At 49.2% G+C, this 19,113-nt stretch overlaps 1 protein-coding gene across 1 annotated transcript; it reads left to right on the top strand.

Moving 5' to 3' along the window:
* The first annotated feature begins 1,762 nt into the window (after positions 1 to 1,762).
* Positions 1,763 to 17,393, top strand: LOC118514374 (organic cation transporter protein). Its single transcript, XM_036061236.1, has 7 exons — positions 1,763 to 3,073; positions 9,968 to 10,199; positions 10,274 to 10,532; positions 14,755 to 14,947; positions 15,016 to 15,449; positions 15,527 to 15,875; positions 15,953 to 17,393. Exons 1-7 carry the CDS (start codon positions 2,580 to 2,582, stop codon positions 16,155 to 16,157), a joined length of 2,166 nt encoding a protein of 721 aa, XP_035917129.1. The 5' UTR covers positions 1,763 to 2,579; the 3' UTR covers positions 16,158 to 17,393.
* The last annotated feature ends 1,720 nt before the right edge of the window (positions 17,394 to 19,113 follow it).

The raw sequence follows: 19,113 nt of genomic DNA, 5'->3' as shown, positions 1-19,113 counted from the left end.
CAAGAGTGATTCATGCAGACATTTTAGCAAACAAATTAGCTTGCACAGTCGATCTAAATGAGGCAAACAAACGTGGAACAGCAAATTTTCCCATTCGCTGACCTCTAAAAACAAATACACTTTCAATTGCATCCCTGCCTTTCCCATCCCCCTGTTCCTTCTGCAGTTCCCAATCCTAATGTACAAAAATTGAGTTTCTTTACAGAAAACCGAGCATGAAATTGGCTAGGTAGTAAAAGCCTACCTACTTTGGGCCGGAACAACAACAAAAAATCAGCACGTACACGGCAAACCTGAGTCAGGGGGGGGGGGGGCCTGGACAGAACAGAACAGCAGAGGAGGAAACCAAAAAAAAAACAGCGACCGCGTTCAACCGTTCTCTTCCAGCAACGCAAACAAGGAAATTGCAACCGAAACAACGCTCATCCGTGCATAACACGCGTCAAGTTTGGCTCTTTGTTCGGTGGACGGAATGGAAAATCGTAAGATCGAAGCCGTTTTGGAGAATGCGATGAGAAGAGTGTTTTTTTGTCGAGTGTTGGAAGGTATAGGCAAACAACGTGCTGGATGCGTGTAGTTCTAGATTAACAACAAAAAAGGATCCAAAGGCACAATAAGGCACAATTTTTAAAATGTAGATACGGATGCAGTCGCTGGCAGTAATTTGACCATACGGACACAGCACAGAGAATCGAAATCCTTCACTAAGGGGTTCCAACTTCTGAGACAAGACCAGTACAGTTCTCCGACGACTGCCCGGTCTCAATTAGATTAACAAACGTTAATGTTTTCGACCCCCCCTTAACATGCCACGTGCGAGCGAGCTGTGGCCGGGCCTAATCGAACCCAGATTTGCCCGAGCGCGCGTAGTGATGTTTCAAACCAGGATGGGAAATTCGTTTCCAAGACCAAAACAATGAGTGGTTTGGTCGACGCAACAATACTTGTACTTGATTCGAGTGCGCAACCGCCCATCGTTCATCGCCACACGTGTTTCGGGCACATGTGCTGAACCGTGAGATCACACCGGCAAACTGTAACTAAAATTTTGGAGTACATCATGAGAGCGACCTTTGCCAATAGTTTGCCCATTATCGATGCGAGAGTACTTTCCATCCCTAATTGGCTAAAATAATAAGCCAGAAGGGGATTTACAGAAGGAAACTTGTCTGTGCACCGTTCCGTTCGTTCCCTTCTCTTTCGTTAAAGAAACGATTTTCCCGCGACGCTTGTGTTGTGATCGTGTTGGTGAGTCATGTGATGCCGTCAACCGAACAACAGATAAGTCTATTATGTGCCTGTTAAACCCATTCCCCGCCGGGCAGGTCAGTTGCAACCGTCTGGGAAAATCCAGCCATATTCCAGCAAGTCTCCGTGTAGGGTCATGTTGTCCCGATGCCCGACCCCGAACCGATCCTCCCCAGGATCAACCTTCCTGGGTGCTTGGTGCGGCCAGCGAGCTGGTTTTTGTTTTCGCAAGAGAGCAAGAGAGCGAGCGAGAGAACCAAACGCACCGGTGGAGGTAAGCCGGATTGAACCGATCGTGCAAAGTACATTCGCGATGGTCGATCGTGTCGTGCGAGCAACAGTGTTGGCGGTAGGGGTGTGTGTAAGACAGTACGCAACACACGAACAAGTACACCTTTGGCCGATAGAAGAATGGCTCGTCTACCTGCTGCTCGGCTCGGCCCACCACACACTAAGGTAAGCTCGGCAAAGGTGCTAAAAGCCTCGGGCAGAAGAGCCCACGCGTTGCTGGCAAACGGTGTTCGACGAGTAGCTGTCCCGTAAACGTGCGTGTTCTCCAGCGGCCAGACCGAGACGGTCGATCTCGGAAAAGCGTATCCTTCGGAGCGAGATCGCACCGCGTCTAGACGCGACGGACCGGGGAGATTCGAGAGATCATCGGCTCGTCAACGGCGTCGACTGTCTCTCACGCACCTGGTGCGACAACAGCGACAACTCCGTTGCTCTCGGGCTAGATCTCGCTCTCCGGCGGTCGCCACTAATAGCCCTATATATCCTCGGTGCGGCATCGAACCGGACTCAATTAAACGTCCGATCCGCACACTACCAGATCGACCCGCAGTAGAGCGCTTTGAGTTAGGGGCCCCCGCCTAGAGCAGCGCACTTGCGTGGTGAAAAGCACACGAGACCCACTCTACCTATCGCGTGCGGGAAAGTAAAAGGTTCAGCGCACCGCGAAACTCCTTCGTACTGGGATAGGATAGGCCTCCACAGAACCAGTGAGACCGAGAAATATCATCACGAAAAGTGTGCCTGCCCGTGTGTACGAGTGCTGGTGCCATAATCCAGAAGCGGCTATAACGAGAAGGAAAAAAGAAATATGCACCTGCAAGCATACTAGCAGCAGTCCGCAGTGCAACGAGTTCGAGAAAGTGTGAGCAAAAAAAGGGGCGTTGTCCTTTTTGGCTTCTAGTTCTTCTTGATTTTGGTGTTAAAAGTGCTGTACCTGTGTGTTCGTGTGTCTTTGTGTAAGTGAACTTGAAGCAGAAGACCGCCGGTAAAGCTCTCTTCGTAGCAAACTAAAAGCTTACGCTACAAAACAGTAAAACAAAATGACGCCCAAACCAGAGGAAAGCATTCCCGTCGTCCACGTGGGCGACGACCGGGAGCTGGGCGAATCGGCCCTAAACAACAGTGCCAGCTTGAGCAATCTCAGCGCCAACCTCAAGCTGAACGCCTTCATCAACAATGGTTTCGTGAGCGATTGTGCCCAGGCCGAGAAGCTGGCCGCCGCCGCAGCCGCGATGGAGCTGCACGGTGGCAAGGATGAGCTGCGCAAGGACACGAAAAACGCGAACCAGCATGGCGTCCTGATGGCCACCGGCGGAAGTGCGGCAACGGTAGCCGAAAAACCGGTCGTAGACTTTGACGATCTGCTGCCGCACGTCGGCGAGTTTGGACGGTACCAGAAGATTCTGTTCCTGCTGATGATTCCGTTCGCGTTCTTCGTGGCGTTCGTGTACTTTTCGCAGATTTTCATCACCCTCGTGCCAGAGGAGCATTGGTGCTACGTGCCGGAACTGCAGCACCTGTCCGTGGAGGAAAGGTAGGTGGCCGAGATGCGCGTCTGTATGGGTGTGTCCTCGCGTGGTAGCAGCCTGTGTTGCTGGCTAGACCCGCTTTAGTGGTTTAGTAGTAGATGTTTCCTTTTTGCGGTGTACCACTACTACACCACCCGAGAATAGGTTATGGTTCGATGAAATCCGGCATGGTGATGATTACGACCCTCCACACTAAGACATCTTCACGGTTTTGTAGGGCCCGACACTGCCGAAGTACACACGTTGTACCGATTCACCTCTTTCGGTAGTACCCGGCCACACCAATACAGTAGGTGTGATGTTAGTAGCGATCGCATACGAACTCCGATATGACGCGATCCGCTGTGTTTTGACCATAAAATCGTAGCGCGTCTTTGAACTGAGCCGCTAGAGCGTGGCGAAGCGAAGAAAGACGCCCGGTGGCAGTGGGGTGGCGTTGGTTTTCTGTCAAGGTTTTTGGACACTACGATGTTTTGGGTTTTTTCTTTCCACCTCAGAAAATGCCCCGGAATTGCATGCGCCATATGATGGCAGAAAAAAGCGCCTCACTTTCTATCGATTTCGGTCGATCGAAGGATAACGGCACAACTGATTTGGACCAAGCTGTACCAACACCAACCATCGACCGTCTGTTCTCTTGCTAGAACACTTGTACAAACGGCAATGAGGCGGAATAAAATGTTTCTGATGATTCGAACCTTCTTCCGAGTGTGAACGCTGATGTACGAGTCTGACACGGCGAGTGTTCATTATTACCTCGACTGGTAGACGGCTGGTAAACCCCCGTTCGGAGCAGATGCTTAATTTACTTCCTCATTCAGTGGCAGGCAAAGCAAGGACTAGGGAGTACATTAGCTGCAACGATTCTTCAAGAATGAAATGCATCCGACATTAGCTAGCTAGCGGCAGAGGTAGTAAAAACAGTAAAACCGCATGCTGCACAAACAGTTGCATTGATCACGGGGGAGCCCTTGTGGAGTAGTCGGTGCGTACTTCCTTTTTGCTACAGTTCGTACCGCAGTTAGTGTATCGGTTTACATCGTTACACGCTGGACAATGCCATCGCTGCCGGTTGTAGTGCAACGGGTTGTGAAGACGAGGCGCGAAGTACAACACACGCGATCGTCGTGTCGTCGTGCTTACAAATAGTTGACCCATGTAAGTAGCCAACCGATGCGATCGTACATCGTGACACTTTAGACACATGATACAATTTTAGTCACAGTTTTTGTTTTTTTGCTTTGGTTCGAATTCTACATGAATGTCCCAGCTTATGAGTCTACGATCGCTAGATGCACACATTGACCCTGAAGTGTCAATAGCGCGCGCAAGATGAACCCGCAATTATTCCCCAACCAAACCGATTGCAATATTTCGGGTTGTCCACTTTACGCAATATGCGTCGTTTACTCTTCAAACATGATCGCCCAGTGCAATTAGCTTCACCAGTTGCTCTATCGAGCTGCTGTGTGTGCGTCGATTAATGATCGATCGCGATGATCGGCAACCAAGTAGCATTCAAGCGGTGGCTCTTCCAATTTCCAAACCACAACAACAGCAGAAGCCGCTGGAAAAGGCCCAAAGGCGAATGCCGCTTGTGCGCGCGCGTGCTCTACTCGAAAAGTTTCAACTTCAACTTGACCCAAATTCGAGGTAACAACGCACACCGAGGGGGCCGGCCGCGTAACTTGGCGCGACAAAAATGTGCGACTCGGCTGGTGCGGTAAAGCATTGCAACGGATCACGCTAATTAGGCTGGCGCAGAATTGAAGTTCAAAGACGCATTTTGCCAGTGCGGGGACAGCCATACCGTCCCCCGTCAAGGCTTGATTGAGTCGATCGATCAATGGACAAAGCCTTCCTCAAACGAGGGGGTTTTTGTTTTGCGGTTTTGCGATAAGTGTCGAATCATCTTAACTAATATTTCCCCCATTCGGATGTGCTTGTTTGCTCCATTACGCGACGCATTATAAAGGTCAACTGGATTAGTCGAGAGCGCGTGTGTTCCACCACCGTTCGGCGGTGACAGGTGCAGCAGCATCTAAGGAGTGTTGGTGCAGGTGGTCGTTCGGGAGCGTAATTGAACCCAACAGAATTCCTACAGAATTGCGTGCCGCGAATTGCTTGAATCCACCACCTCGCCCAGGTTAAGGCCAGAACGGTGGCCGGTGCAACTGACTGCTAAATTGTAGGCATGGGCGGCGAATGCCACCACACCAGCACCACCACGGTTTGCTTGATTTTATCGCGATATATAGGTAAAAGCGCATACTGACCACTGCTACGCTCCAGTCCCGCGTGGACGAAGTCCCCACCAGAAACAAGATGGCCTCATTTATCTATGCTCGTTGTGAAATAGACATTTCGCAAGTGTACTGCAAGCAAGCGTGTTACAGTCCTCCCCACGGGGTATTAGAAAACCCCCGGCGTTAGCTGAGGAGATTATTGCAAAATTTCGAGCTGCCGTACACAAAAAAGCGACAGGCACACTCTGCAGGAGTTAAGTCAAGAGCCTTTTGCTCTAGCGGCAGAATTTTCAATGTCAACCAATGCTATGCCCCTGTTTAATCCACTGTTCTTGTGCGCATAAATTAGAAGACTTCAATTCTAATCCTTCTTAAAGCAATGTAAGAACTCCACCTCAACAGAGTATGTGTGTGTGTTCGCTGTGGTGTTTATGTTGTAGCGCAAATGTGCAGCTAAACCAGTAGCCCAGTAGTGCTACTACGCCTTCTACATTGTTTGCATGGTTGCATTTTTTCGCTTCTTGCCAATGCGCTCAGCCTGCGCAAGCATACGCCTCATAAATGGATGAGCTTGCGTTTGGTAGAATAAGACGAAAAATTGAGAACGGCTTGACGTGCGCCAGGCTGAAGGTCGCAATTAAACTGTGCACCACTACTTGGGTGTGTGTGTGTGTGTGTGAGAATGTTTGCAGTGCGCAGAACTTGCCGAGCGCTCGTGGCGTCGACCGTTGAAATGTGCGATGTTTTATGGAGTAGAAAAACCGGCCACACCGTACCCCCCCCCCCCCGGTATATGCCGGTGGAAATCCGGACCATTGTCAGGAGTTGTGTGTTGCGGTTTGAGGGTCAAGCTACCACACTTAAGCGAACGCGCGCGCGCGCGAGTGAAAGTCCGAGGTGAGTAAGTCAAGTCCAGTAGTAGTACGGGCCCGCTAGAATTGGAACCCTTCTAGTACGTGACCCCCCACCCGTGGTTTTGTAAGCGGCCAATTTACTGTAATCGATGTAAACATGAACCACAGTGGGTTAGCGCACTGTGAGCGCCCTCGTAATGACGTAACGCGAGGTGCTGGTGGAATTCCGGTCACACAAGGAAGTTGAACTTTGTCCAATCGGTCTATTTAGCGCTTACCTCCAGCCAACCCAGCCGAGTCATGGTCGGTCACGTGGTAAAGGTAAAGCACACTGGCGAATGGTGCTCATCCACTAGGAAGTGCTAGATCGAAATTGGTTCACGAGCATCTGACATATCGGGTGGCGAAGAATGATGGATGTCATAATAGAACAGCTGCGGATCACCCAAGCGCGCGAGATCGATCCATTAGTACACCACCCGGTCACGAAACGAACGTCCCGGAAATGGCAACAGGAAGCAGACAGCGACCGACAGGTAAAAGGTATTCGCTCGGAATCGATTGACGGGCAATAACGGCCTGACCTGATGGAATGCCCCGGTAACTCACTCAGGGTGTTAGATAATTTTTTTTTTCTCCTCTTGTATCCTGCATTCCAACATCCCCTGCTTGGGCTGACGTCATTCAAACAACGCATTGCCCCGGATACGGAGGTGTACGGTTACAGGATCAGCTTTGGGGAAACCTTGCTCGTGCTTTGCGTGCGTCAGTAAAGTCGTGCCCGAAAGTTCATTACCAAAGGACGCTCAAAAATGAATGCTGTTTGATTGACAGCAGGTGATGATCGAGAGTCGTGAACTTCGTGATTTCCTTAAACCATCTCCGGAGGTCAGAACGCCGATGAATGTGTTTCTTCCTTGTGGCAAATCAGGACTCGCGACAATTAAGACAATTCTGATGAATGGTATGTTTGACAGAAACTGTTTTCGGTTAAAGTTCATATAGATAAAGACATACGAGCATACGTCCTAACGAGAATAACAAACAGTTAAAATGGATGTGACGAGAACAATGTTCAAAACCGGATATTCATGTTTGGCTCAAAAAACATTGTCAACCGTCGTTGAAGGATTGCTCTTAAGCTGGCGTATGTCTTCAAGCCGAACAAAAAATGCGACTCGTCTCGATTGAGCGGCATGTAAGTCCCCCAAAGTCACATTCTACCTGATTACCAGATCCACCAAACAAGTTAGCGGTACGAGGTTTTCGGCAGTCAAAAACTGTTTTCGTTTTTTTTTTTTTTGGCGATGGTCCAAGTCCAAACAACATCATCTCGGCTCTTTGTTGTGGCAAAGATCGTTGTGACATTGCGTCCACCATTTAAATGGTGTTTGAAAAAAAAAATGCAAATTGTATTCCTTCGCCGAAAGCGCAAACACAAGAGCACGGTTGAATTTCGTAACAATTACCAATCTCGTCTGAATGATCGGCAGGTTCCAGCTCGCCGTTTGCAACGGATATGATAAATCATCCATATCTAGCTGCTTGATCGCGCTATGCTGTAAGGGCTGCTAATAGCATTAGGTGTCAATAGAACTGTTCTATGACACCGAAACCGGTAGCATAAAATTTAATAAACAAAAGTAAGAAGAAAAAAGAAGCACACAATCGGCCCAACAATCCACTTTGTACCAACCAACCAGCCCCAACGTCTCACAAAGCGGACCTCCGCTCAGAGAACACGGACACGCAACGTGCAGTAGAATATGCGGAAATAAAACGAACACACACAGGCACAACGGAAAGGAGAAAAAAAAATCGCGCCGACCGCGAACGACCACCAGCACCGCGCTCCTAATGGTTTGACCGTAGCCGTGAAAAAGGGCTTCCCTTCAAAGGTTGTTCCGCTGGCTGCGGTAATGCCGTCCGTTCTGTGCTAATAAACCTTGAAATTCGATTAAAATCCATTCCTCAATAATGGTGTCCGTGCAGCGGTTTTAAGCCGGACCAAAACCACCAGCCAGGGATCGCAATGGTGTGTTCCCCGGCGGCTGGACGAAGCAAATCGTTTGTTTCGGAAGTTGTCGTCGGCGCGCTTACTTCCCTGTCGAGAATCCGGTTCAAGCTTATTTTTTTTATAAGTTTCAAATTCAATTCCGTGTTTTGTGCCAATGTGTCCTATGAGTTCTTGGTCTTGCGTAAGGGCATGATTTACTGTGAAGTGGGAACAGGTGTCTACTGATGATCTGTGTTGGATCATATCTCAATCACGATCACGATTCTGTGTGCATGATCTTGACCAAGGTGCCGGGAGGGATTTCGGGGACGCAAAAAATTGATTCTTTCAACCAGTTTCATTTACTTTTTTAATTTACCCACTTCTTGATGATCTTGAGTCACGAATTGGGGATAATTTGAGCCTTTTAGAAGAAAAAAACTAGACAAACATCTAACAGACAGTTTCAGTAAACTGGTTAATTGGAGGCACAAAACACACACTTGCCATGCCTTTAATTTATGCTGCCTGTCAATCGCGCCTTTCAACGTGCGACATTTGTCATACTAAAAAGGCCCATGCTTCCTGGCTCCCTTTCCCTCGATACGGGAGATTAAGGATTAATAACGTGTCCAACGACGAAACAAAAAAAAAGTATTATGATGGAGACAAACACTTCCATCCTAAACCTGTTTAACGGCTTACAGTGTTCTCGCACATTCGGTCCCACAAAATTTCGTGTGAGGCTTTCATAAATGATAGCCATTTGGGTGCACTGTCGCCGTCAAATCAGCGACAAAGGAACATTAATTATCCGACGCTCATAAACCGCGTTTGTTGCCAGGCCAAACCCAGTTCGCCATAACCTTAAAATGGCGTTTGTGCCCGTTTCTACGGATCTGCCTGCTGCTGCCCCGGTGGTTGCGAAGAACTCTTCCACACTTCCGGGTGCTACCGGGTGTCTCCGGTTTGCGAGAAATAATGGCAAAAACGGAACACGGTCATGCGATGGCGCTTGGAGGTGAGCATTGATTGGATTTGTTTGATTTGTTTCATGGTGGTTTCTGATGATGGAATGAATCATTCCAATGTGACTTACTACCCACTGGGCCAAACGGAAGACAAACGGATTTGAATCATCATCAAGCAATCGAGAGGAAGCTTTCAATCACTTGTGTGCGAAATCAATTGGCCCAACAAAAAAAAAAACGCGGATTCAATAACTATAATTTGGCATGCTTCCCGAAACGTCTGTAACAGGTTCCCGCTCTGTTTTGTTTTTTACTCTGGTTAGCTTTATGTTCTAATAATAAAACTTGTCCGTCCTGTCGATTTGACGAGGAGCAAACGTTGGGGTGAGCCTGCAGAAGAACACAAAAACAACTGGCTGGCTAACAAATCCTCCTCCCAACCTATCCCATATCTGGAACACACCATCACGTTCATGGTTCATTGACTGGTTAGAACGTAGTGAAGGGAAGGCGCGAAAATCCCGCCGGGAGAGCCACCGTGTATAGGAGTCCATGGATCAATGACTTTCGTAGCATCTCAAGGATGCAGGCAAGCAACATGGCCAACGGTCGGGTTTCTTTGTTCGGGGCCACAGAGCGCACGGGTGCTAGAAGTGAACGTTTCTTGCGAATTGGTTGGTCCGCAATGATCATCACCATCATCTTCGTATGCCTAACCGATGATTGGGAGGAAGAAACACGCGTGACCAACGCTAGTAACCAGTATAATTCCTGTCCCGCCGCTAGCATCCTGTTCGTTAACATCCTGCCATTCATCGTTTCCTCTCCACAGACGTGCGTTAGCCATTCCCGTCGACGAACCGTTCGGGTCCGGGTTGGATCCGGGTGTCGGCGATGGAAGCGAACCGATCAGCTACAGCAAATGTACGATGTACGCCGTTAACTTCACGGAGGTGCTTGCCAACAACATACGCAAGGCAGATCCGTCCTGGCCGACGCAACCCTGCCGGAACGGATGGGAGTACAACTTTACGGATGTACCGTACCAGACGGCAGCGACTGATGTAAGTAGGAGCGGGCCTAGCAACATGCGTGAGTCAAACTAATTTCTCTTCCCTTCTTCCACACACACACACAGTTCGAGTGGGTCTGTGACCATGCCTACCTTCCGACGTTGGCCCAGTCCATCTTCTTCCTGGGTGCGATCGTCGGTGGTCTGCTGTTCGGCTGGATTGCGGATCGCTACGGACGCATCCCCGCGCTGGCTGGGTGCAATATCGTCGGTTTTGTAGCCGGTGTCGCTACGGCATTCGTCGGCAACTTCTGGCAGTTCAGCTTGTGCCGGTTTCTGGTCGGATTCGCCTTCGACAACTGCTTCACCATGATGTACATCTTAGGTAAGCTGTCTTCCATACTTCCATCCATCATACCTGCACGCGTATCCTGATGCTTGTGGCGTTGAATACTAATAGTCTGGGGCCGGCTTGTCCGAACTAATTCTAACCTGACCACGGCAAACAGTCGCGTGAGATTGATCGCCACCACATCGCATACGGTTTGCACTTTGATGCGACCTTATTATATGTATTTAGCTTCCTCTGCCCCCCTGATTCTTGCGGAGCCTATAAATGCTCATCCGCTACGGGGATCTAGCGCCAACGCGGTGGTGGCAGTGCGGTGGGCAATTGAAGGCGATCGCCTTGGAATGGGGAGGATTTATGGAAACACGAACTGTTTGCAACAGTGTAGATGGTGGCTAGTGAGCATACCAATGTGTGGCTACTGGACCGGCCTGTGTGGAGTACCATTGGCCAGAAATATGTATTATGATAAAAATGTCACGTTGTAATTCTGATCATATAAATGAATCATAACGACAAGATTTAATTGGTTCTCGTATCGTAGATATAGAGCTGGTAGCGTTTTTCACCACCCCGTGCTGGCCTGTTAAGATTAGCAGAACTAGCACACAACGTACACTGATCATGCCCAAGAATGTGATCGGAAGTATGTGTTTAACCTGATTACAGTGGTTTTCCCCCCCTCTCTCTCTCTCTCTCTGATCTAACCTAGTCAGTAGTAGCACGATCGTGTGCTATTGAGCAATTAATTACACCGCAGGTTTACAATTTTACACCTAAATGCTACCGACGATAGAAATCGAAATCGTGAGCGCTTTTTGATTGTAAATCGCAACAACGGGCACGATCGCGTGGAATCGCTAATGAAAGGGTGATAATCGTCCCGCAGCGACGGTACAATATCTCTGCTAAGCTGCGCTTAACGATAACCTAATTGATCATCTGTAACGACTCGAGTCGGGAGACTTGTAGCAAATGAAGCAGGTAATAAATATTTCTTACACCTGTGTTGTTCCTCACGAACGTAAGGGCCATGAGTGAAGAAAAGGGCCGCACGAACTGACTTCTAATTCGCTGCGGTAGTTTACACCGTTCGGTAGATTTATGATAACACCAAACTTATTATAAATGGCCACCTTTAACGACAAATTGAGTGGATCTGACGGAATGGAATGGGAATGGTGGAAACATTACATCTCCATTACTACCCGCCGTAAGCGCAATGTAAATGGACAGAACAAAGTGCAAAACTTTTATCTCGCGACCGATGCCTTCAACTCACACACATGTTTTAAAAGCGTAGCTATGACTTCATCATCGTACGGTAAGATAAGTTTGCGATAATTACAATGCCAAGAACGGGCAGCCAACCAATCCCATTCTCATAGCCCTTTTTTATAAGAAAAAGGCCATGCTACGTAGCGTTGTTACGCGACCACTTGCTGCCGCCGGTCAGCAGATGCGGAAAGCTTTACCAACGCATGGGCCTCCCAGGGGTACAGTGCGACGTAATAGTCACGATTGTATAATCGTTCCATGCATCGGTTTATGATCTCTTTTTTAGCAGACATCAGTGGCTCTACGGAACTCCGGAGCCTCCTGCGTTCTGTCCTCCTGCGACTGTGTGCGTTGGTCAATTTCCGGAGCGCACACCTCTTGGCACGAATGTCTCCGTCATGTCTACGGAGGTATCTGCACGGTAACCTGCGGTCACTAACCTAAACCTCTGCACGCTCAAGTTCACGAACGTTCAGAGAAAAAAAGGCGGTTACATCTGTCCCAGTTAAAGGAATGTCAACGCCGTAACTTACAATCTCACCAAGGTTATCCGGCAGCAGTTGGCAGGTTAACCCCCGCGGGGTTGCTTTTTCGGTGACCGTTTAAAGCCTCGCAGGGCAACGCAGGGTTATGGCCTGAAGTTGGCGCCTTTTCCTCTGATGCACACACACACACACCATTTATCGCAAATTGTTCCTCACGTTGTTCGATTTTGTGGGCTAGCAGATCTGATCGTACTGTGTCCCAGCCATTTTGTTGAGTCGGTTTTCGTTCCGGTTTTATGGTTTCCGCTCCATTTTCGAATGTGAATGTTTCGGTGGCCGCGAATTTTTTCGTAAAAACACCGCCAGATGGAGACTGGAGCCGGTGCTGCTGCTGCTGCTGCCTTGTTCAAGGCCATCGGCAGCAGCGTTTGGTTGGTTGTAGCTACTGGTAGGCCGTCCACCAGTGCCAAGTGCAAAACGTTGTGATCGCGCTCGTGGAAGGTTACACGTAGCGGCTTACTTGGAGCCGCTAGCTTCTTCGATTATTGCACCCATGCAGCTTTTGGGGGGGGGGGGGGGGGGTCTTCTTGATGATCATTTAAATTTTCTGTCCCGCTCCACAATCCTTTCACTAGCCACCAGGCGGCCGCCCCTGGTGGCACTTGATTTACTTGATCTTGATCATTCATTGAAGCATTGGTTCTTGCGTGATTGGTCTCCTTTGCATCGGTACATCTGATGCGACCTCATTATTTTTCTTTGGTGTGGCGGGAAAAACCTGGTGCTAAATTCTTGCTCCACCACGAAGGCCGTACAAGAAGCGGGCGCCGCACGACCGAGTCAAGACAAAGAACGTCGGTCGGTGAGTGGTTTGAGTATCGAGCGAGCACCATTCTAATTTATGATGTAAAACAGTACAAAACGAACGTAGATTTTTGGGGAGGATTTTTTTAGGTACTACAACCCTGATTGTTTCAAGTTTAAAATTTAAACCCTCCAACATTGACACACCCTTAAAGCAGATACGATCGGAAACCGTTCTTGTTTGCCGTTTGGCCGTTGCTGAAGTCATTATTTGTCTAGATTATCTAGACAGCGGGCTGGACTGTCCTTCGGTGTCCACCTTTCACCGCTTGTCATGCTAATAGTATGATCCTGCCTAGTTTATAGCACTCTGCAGCCACAGTGCGAATACTGATCTTTAACTGCACCGTCCAACAGCCTCATCCAACATCAATATCCAACAGCCTCATCCTTCCACGGGTCTCTAGCAAACCAGCGCAACCTCATTCTCGATGTCCAACTGTGAGCAAGTTGTGTTCTTGATTGAGGTCACCGCATAGATCGGCGTTAGCAACAGAAATGAAACCCCGTCAGCCGCTTGCAATCATCCATAATTCTACATCCCATTTTTTTTTTTGTAGCAAAACGTGCGTTTGAATTGCCAATTTAAAAACCGAGCGAGTTCGATTATAAAACCACCCAGCGAGCAGTCGCCGGTACACGGGAATCTAGCACAGGTCGCACGGGCAACCAATTATTAGCTTGATGATCCACCGAGCATCGGCAACAGGTGTGCAGTTCCGGATTGCCATATTATTCCGCCTGCCTGGTAATGGCACTTGCCAGCGAGCAAGTTCTAATTCTAATGGTGTTGTTCTTGCTCCAATTAGCATAACGCCTCTGGACGTTACTTTGCCAGCCCGCTTAAGTACATCAGCCGCGGTCGCCCTCACCAGCAAGTTTGGCCTGCCAGTGTCAGCAGCAGATTGCAGTCCACCACAACAGGCTCGCCGCGTCAGTGCGAATTATTAACGCTGAATGAACATTTAAGTAACACGGATACGCTATGGCCCAAAAAAACACACACACAGCTCACAGACCGACCTTCCATCGAATGATGTGACGGAATAAATAAACATGTTAATTGATGGAGCAGTGCGTGTGCGAAATAGCATTTCCTTAACATTTTATTCACACTGCCCACGCAAACGGTGACCGGCGGGAGCGAATGACTCGCTGGGTACTTATTTTGCAGCCGAGATCACTCACTCAAACAGGAGCGGGAGTCTGTTTGTCACTCCTGAATGCCAAGCAAAAAGTGCGCCCTGTTGCTGCGGGCACAAAAGTTTAAAGTTGTGATTAGTTGCACCTTCGCTGATAGTAATGGATGCCGACGCCGCCGGTGTATGATGTATATTCATTTGCCCAGATGTGGGACCGTTGCGTGCCGTTAAACAGGTTACACCTGTTGCCCTCAATCAATCATACACCGTGCGGTGGAAAGGTGTATCGCTCATGAATATTGCATGTCCCGGTTTATCGCACTTGTCGACGATTAAATTTGTCATCCAGAGCAAATAGTAGGAAATGGTCAATGGGTTGCACTGCCGTAGGTGTAGGCCATTCTAATCGCCTGTCGGCTGCTGGCTTGTGAGCTTTTCCCTCTTTGTGCATATCCCAGCTTTAAAAATCCCCCCTTTCGCTCGTTACAGTTCTGGAATACGTTGGCCCAAAATGGCGCACCTTCGTCGCAAACATGTCGATCGCGCTGTTCTTCACGACCGCTTCCTGCGCATTGCCCTGGATTGCGTACTATCTGGCAGATTGGAAAACGTTCGCTATTGTCACATCGGCACCGCTAGCTTTGGCCATCCTTACCCCACTGTTGGTACCGGAATCGGCAAGGTAAGCTCCGCACAGCTCCTCGTTCAACTGCCGGTATACTAATTCCCCGCTCTTGGCTGCCCCACCAGATGGCTCGTTTCGCAGGGTAAGATTGACAAAGCCATCGGAATCCTTAAGAAGTTTGAAACGATCAACAAGAAGACGATCGATGCCAAGGTGTATCAGGAGTTCAGTGACAGCTGCGTGCGGCTTCAGGAGGAAGAGGCTGCGAATAGCAACTACTCTGTACTGGATCTGTTCAAGACGCCGCGCCTGCGCAACATCACCATTCTGCTGATTGTCATCTGGATGGCCATCTCGCTCGTGTTCGATGGTCACGTGCGTAACGTCGGCTCGCTCGGGCTCGATCTGTTCTTTACGTTCACGGTGGCTGCCGCGACGGAGCTGCCGGCCGATACCTTCCTCACTCTGACGCTGGATCGTTGGGGACGGCGATGGTTAGCCTGCGGAACGATGGTCGCCAGCGGGCTGTTCAGTCTGTTTGCCACCATGGTACCGATGGGTAGGTTTTATGCGCTCCACTGCTTGCCTTTCACAGTAATACTGAACAATCCTCTCATTCGTATTCTCCTTCCTCAGGTGCATACTCCGCTACATTGGCAATTCTGGGACGCTTCAGCGTAAACATTTCGTACAACATTGGGCTACAGTATGCGGCCGAGCTGCTTCCCACCGTCGTCCGGGCACAGGGTGTCGCGTTCATCCACATCATGGGATACGTGGCGAGCATTGTGGCACCGTTCGTCGTGTATCTGGCCAACATCTCGCCCTCCCTGCCACTGATCGTGCTGGGCATTTTGGGTATTTTCGGGGGACTGCTTTCCCTGCTGCTGCCCGAAACACTCGGACACGACCTGCCGCAAACGCTTGCCGATGGTGAAGAATTTGGACGTGGGCAAAAGATTTGGGACTTCCCCTGCCTTACGAAGTAAGTGACCGACCCGGCTACTACCAGAGACCGAATGCCGCAACAATTCTAATGTAAACGATCGTTTCGTTTTGCAGGAAAGTGGATGACGTCGATACCTGTGATGATTTGCCCGTGGAACGGTTTACCCGTGCCACATCGAAGACTTCGATTGGAGCCTCGCTGCGAGCGTCGACTCGTGGAGAACTTCGGTCGAGCATGCTCAACCGTTCGATACGATCGCGCGTATCGGTTCGCTCGCTGGCCCAATGCAAGGAGGAACAGATGTCGGCCGGTGTGTAGAAGCTGTACGGTTCCTACCCGTCCTCGAGAATCTACCGAACTGTTCTAATGGTAGAGAAGAGGAGGGCCGCCCTGCCTTAAAGCTCATTCCGCTTCCGGGAGTACGCGGATCGCTAATTGTAGTTTGTCTGAAGCAATGTATATGTTTTAGTATTGTGTTTTGTTTTAAAAAGCGTCAGCGTCGTGGTACAATTCTAGTCAACCGTATCGGATGATTTTCAGAGAGAAGTAACACACACTTGACACAATAGTTGGTATGTAAGCATTGGAGCCCAGGTCGTGGGAACAAGTGCGAGGTGCTGCTGCTTACGGTCAGAAGCAGCGAAGAAAGCAAACGCGAAACAGTTCCTAATTTCGGGACATCGAAGAACCAAGAACGATTCAACTTCTATCGAGAGAAAGAGAGAACACCGCCATAAAAGAAGCAAACAGAGTGGCCAAAATTGTTGCATCGAAAAGTATTACGCGTCACATCAGAATAGCGAAGCGACCATTTTACTGTTTTTTCTACTTGTTGCAAGCGCCGATAGCAGCGTAGGGAAGGGCTGCAGCATCTCCACTAGGGCACCACGGAACGCAATCTGCCCTCCCCCGGGGAATATCGATCATCAGGGAAACGACTGTTTCACTAAACGAGCAAAGTATTACGAGTTTCCCGGTGGCATCGATCGCGATCGCCGCTCTGTATTTAACGTTGATAGGGGAGTACTCACTATCTAGGGACTAGGGAATAGAAAAGCTAATTTATGATACAGATACGTATTTAGGGTAGCGAAATCATGTACGGAAAATGGGTTAGTCGTAAGGCTGTTGGATCCAACGGCAAAACAAAAGCTAATCCTTGTCGAGTGCGAGGAAAGTAGATGTTTTAAAGAAGAAAGTTTTCAACCGTCTACGTACGAAACGCGTTACGGAACACGGTAGACGTGAGAAAGACGTGAACAGATACAGATTTCACAAAAAGATGCTCCCACAGAGGGGGCCGACAGACATTAGGGTATGTTGCGAAAAGTTTTATTTATTCGGTAATCCTTAAACCAATCGTCGTTACAGTTCGAAATCGTAACGTTCCGAAAGTGGAACGACGCTTTTTTTAAATGTGATACGGAGGATTCGGGCAAACAGTTAGAAAAACAAACAAACAAAAACCAGGTTGTGAAGGTAAAATTGTTGTAATTTATCCAATGTAATCGATCACCGTATCAAGAAAATACAATATGTCAAAAGAGAAACTTATGCCGTACGTTTCTATCTTCTTTTTTGACCTCGAGAGTAGTGATGGGCGGGCCGACCCGAACCTACCGGGTCGGAGCCGTGCGTAAACGACCCGGTATCGTTCGGGTCGTACTCCTAGTTCCAACGTGTTCGAGTCGACCCATGGGTGCAACGAGTTCGGTCGACCCGGGGGTTCAACGAATTCTGGTCGACCCGTGAGTTTGGCCAGTTCGGTCTAATCCATGGGTCTTCCTGAACCTACGGGTCGAACTCGATTCCAATAGGAACGACCGCGATTCCGGGTCGATCCGTCCGAAGAGTCGAATGACCCATCACTACTCGAGAGGTTTCGGCCAGCCATTTCTGGCTTTCTGTGACTTGATTTTACCCTTACTTACTTACTTACTTACTTATCAGGCGCTACAACCGCTTTGCGGTCTTGGCCTGCTGCAACAATTCTCGATACCACTCACGGTTTGGCGCCGTCGTCTGCCAATCCGTTATCCCGGCCATTCTGGCGGACGCATCAACGCCATCACTCCATCTCAATTTGGGCCTACTACGCCTCCGTGTGGACGGCCTATAAGAACTTTACGGGCTAGGTCGTCCGGTGTCATTCGCATGACATGACCAGCCCACCAGAGCCTGGCGAGTCTAATTCGCTGCCCGATGGTAAGATCATCGTACAGCTCGTAGAGCTCATCGTTGTAGCGGCCCCTCCATTGTCCTTCCACACATACGGGGCCAAAAATCCTTCTGAGCATCTTCCTCTCGAACGCGGCTAAGAGGGCTTCGTCAGTTTTGGACAGAGTCCATGTCTCAGAAGTATGTGATTACTGGGACTATAAATGTTCTGTACAATCCCGGCTTCGTCCGTCGCGACAGGCATTTAGAGTGGAGCAGTTTCCTCAGGCTGTAGTATGACCGGTTGGCAGCCAGCACCCTTGCGCGTAACTCAATATCAATGTTGTTGTCGGTGTTGACTTTTGACCCCAGATGGGTGAAGTTTTGGTCGACTGCGAAGGTGCGGTCACCTATCTGTGCATCACCCCTGCGTAAATCAGTGTTTGTTAGCAGGGCCGCTGGTGAAGCCACCATCATTTTGGTTTTCGCCTCGTTAATCTCCAACCCGAGGTTCTGTGCCGCACGCTCGATCCTTTGATAAGCTTCTGCTACATAGGCGAGCCTCAAACCAATGATGTATATGTCATCAGCGTATGCCAGGAACTGGATTGTCTTATAGAAGATTGTCCCCTAAGTTTCCACCACCGAGTCGCGGATGGTTCTCTCTAGCGCCAGGTTGAAAAGGAGACAGGCAAGTCCATCTCCCGGGCGCAAGCCCTTGGATTTTACCCTTAGCTGGATTTCATTTCCGATCCTACCGCGTGATCCAGCGTCAGCGCCGCTATCTCCTCAGCAACCAGACCGCCCCGTATCTACAAAATACATCTTCTACAAAATATTTCATCTCTCAGCCCTCACAGAAATTTGAAACCGTTCCACCGTTAATGGGCAGGTGTGTCAAACATTTGGCCACAGCCACACAAAACAAAAACAAAATCAGTTGGGCCCGTCCAGCAAAGGGAGAAAAGCATTTACATAAATTTACAGTTCGTTGCACACCGTCTCGGGTGCAAATAACGGATAGTTCGCACAACGGTCCCTCTGGTAAATCGTTGCGGGGTGCAGGGAGGGAGAATAACACTTTTCATTGGTTGCAAAGTCATGTCGCTGTTAAAAT

This window comes from Anopheles stephensi, chromosome 3 (genome assembly GCF_013141755.1).
Source record: "Anopheles stephensi strain Indian chromosome 3, UCI_ANSTEP_V1.0, whole genome shotgun sequence".
Lineage (NCBI taxonomy): Eukaryota > Metazoa > Arthropoda > Insecta > Diptera > Culicidae > Anopheles > Anopheles stephensi.
The sequence above is the reverse complement of the archived record's forward strand: the minus strand, read 5'-3'. Positions and strand labels throughout refer to the sequence as shown.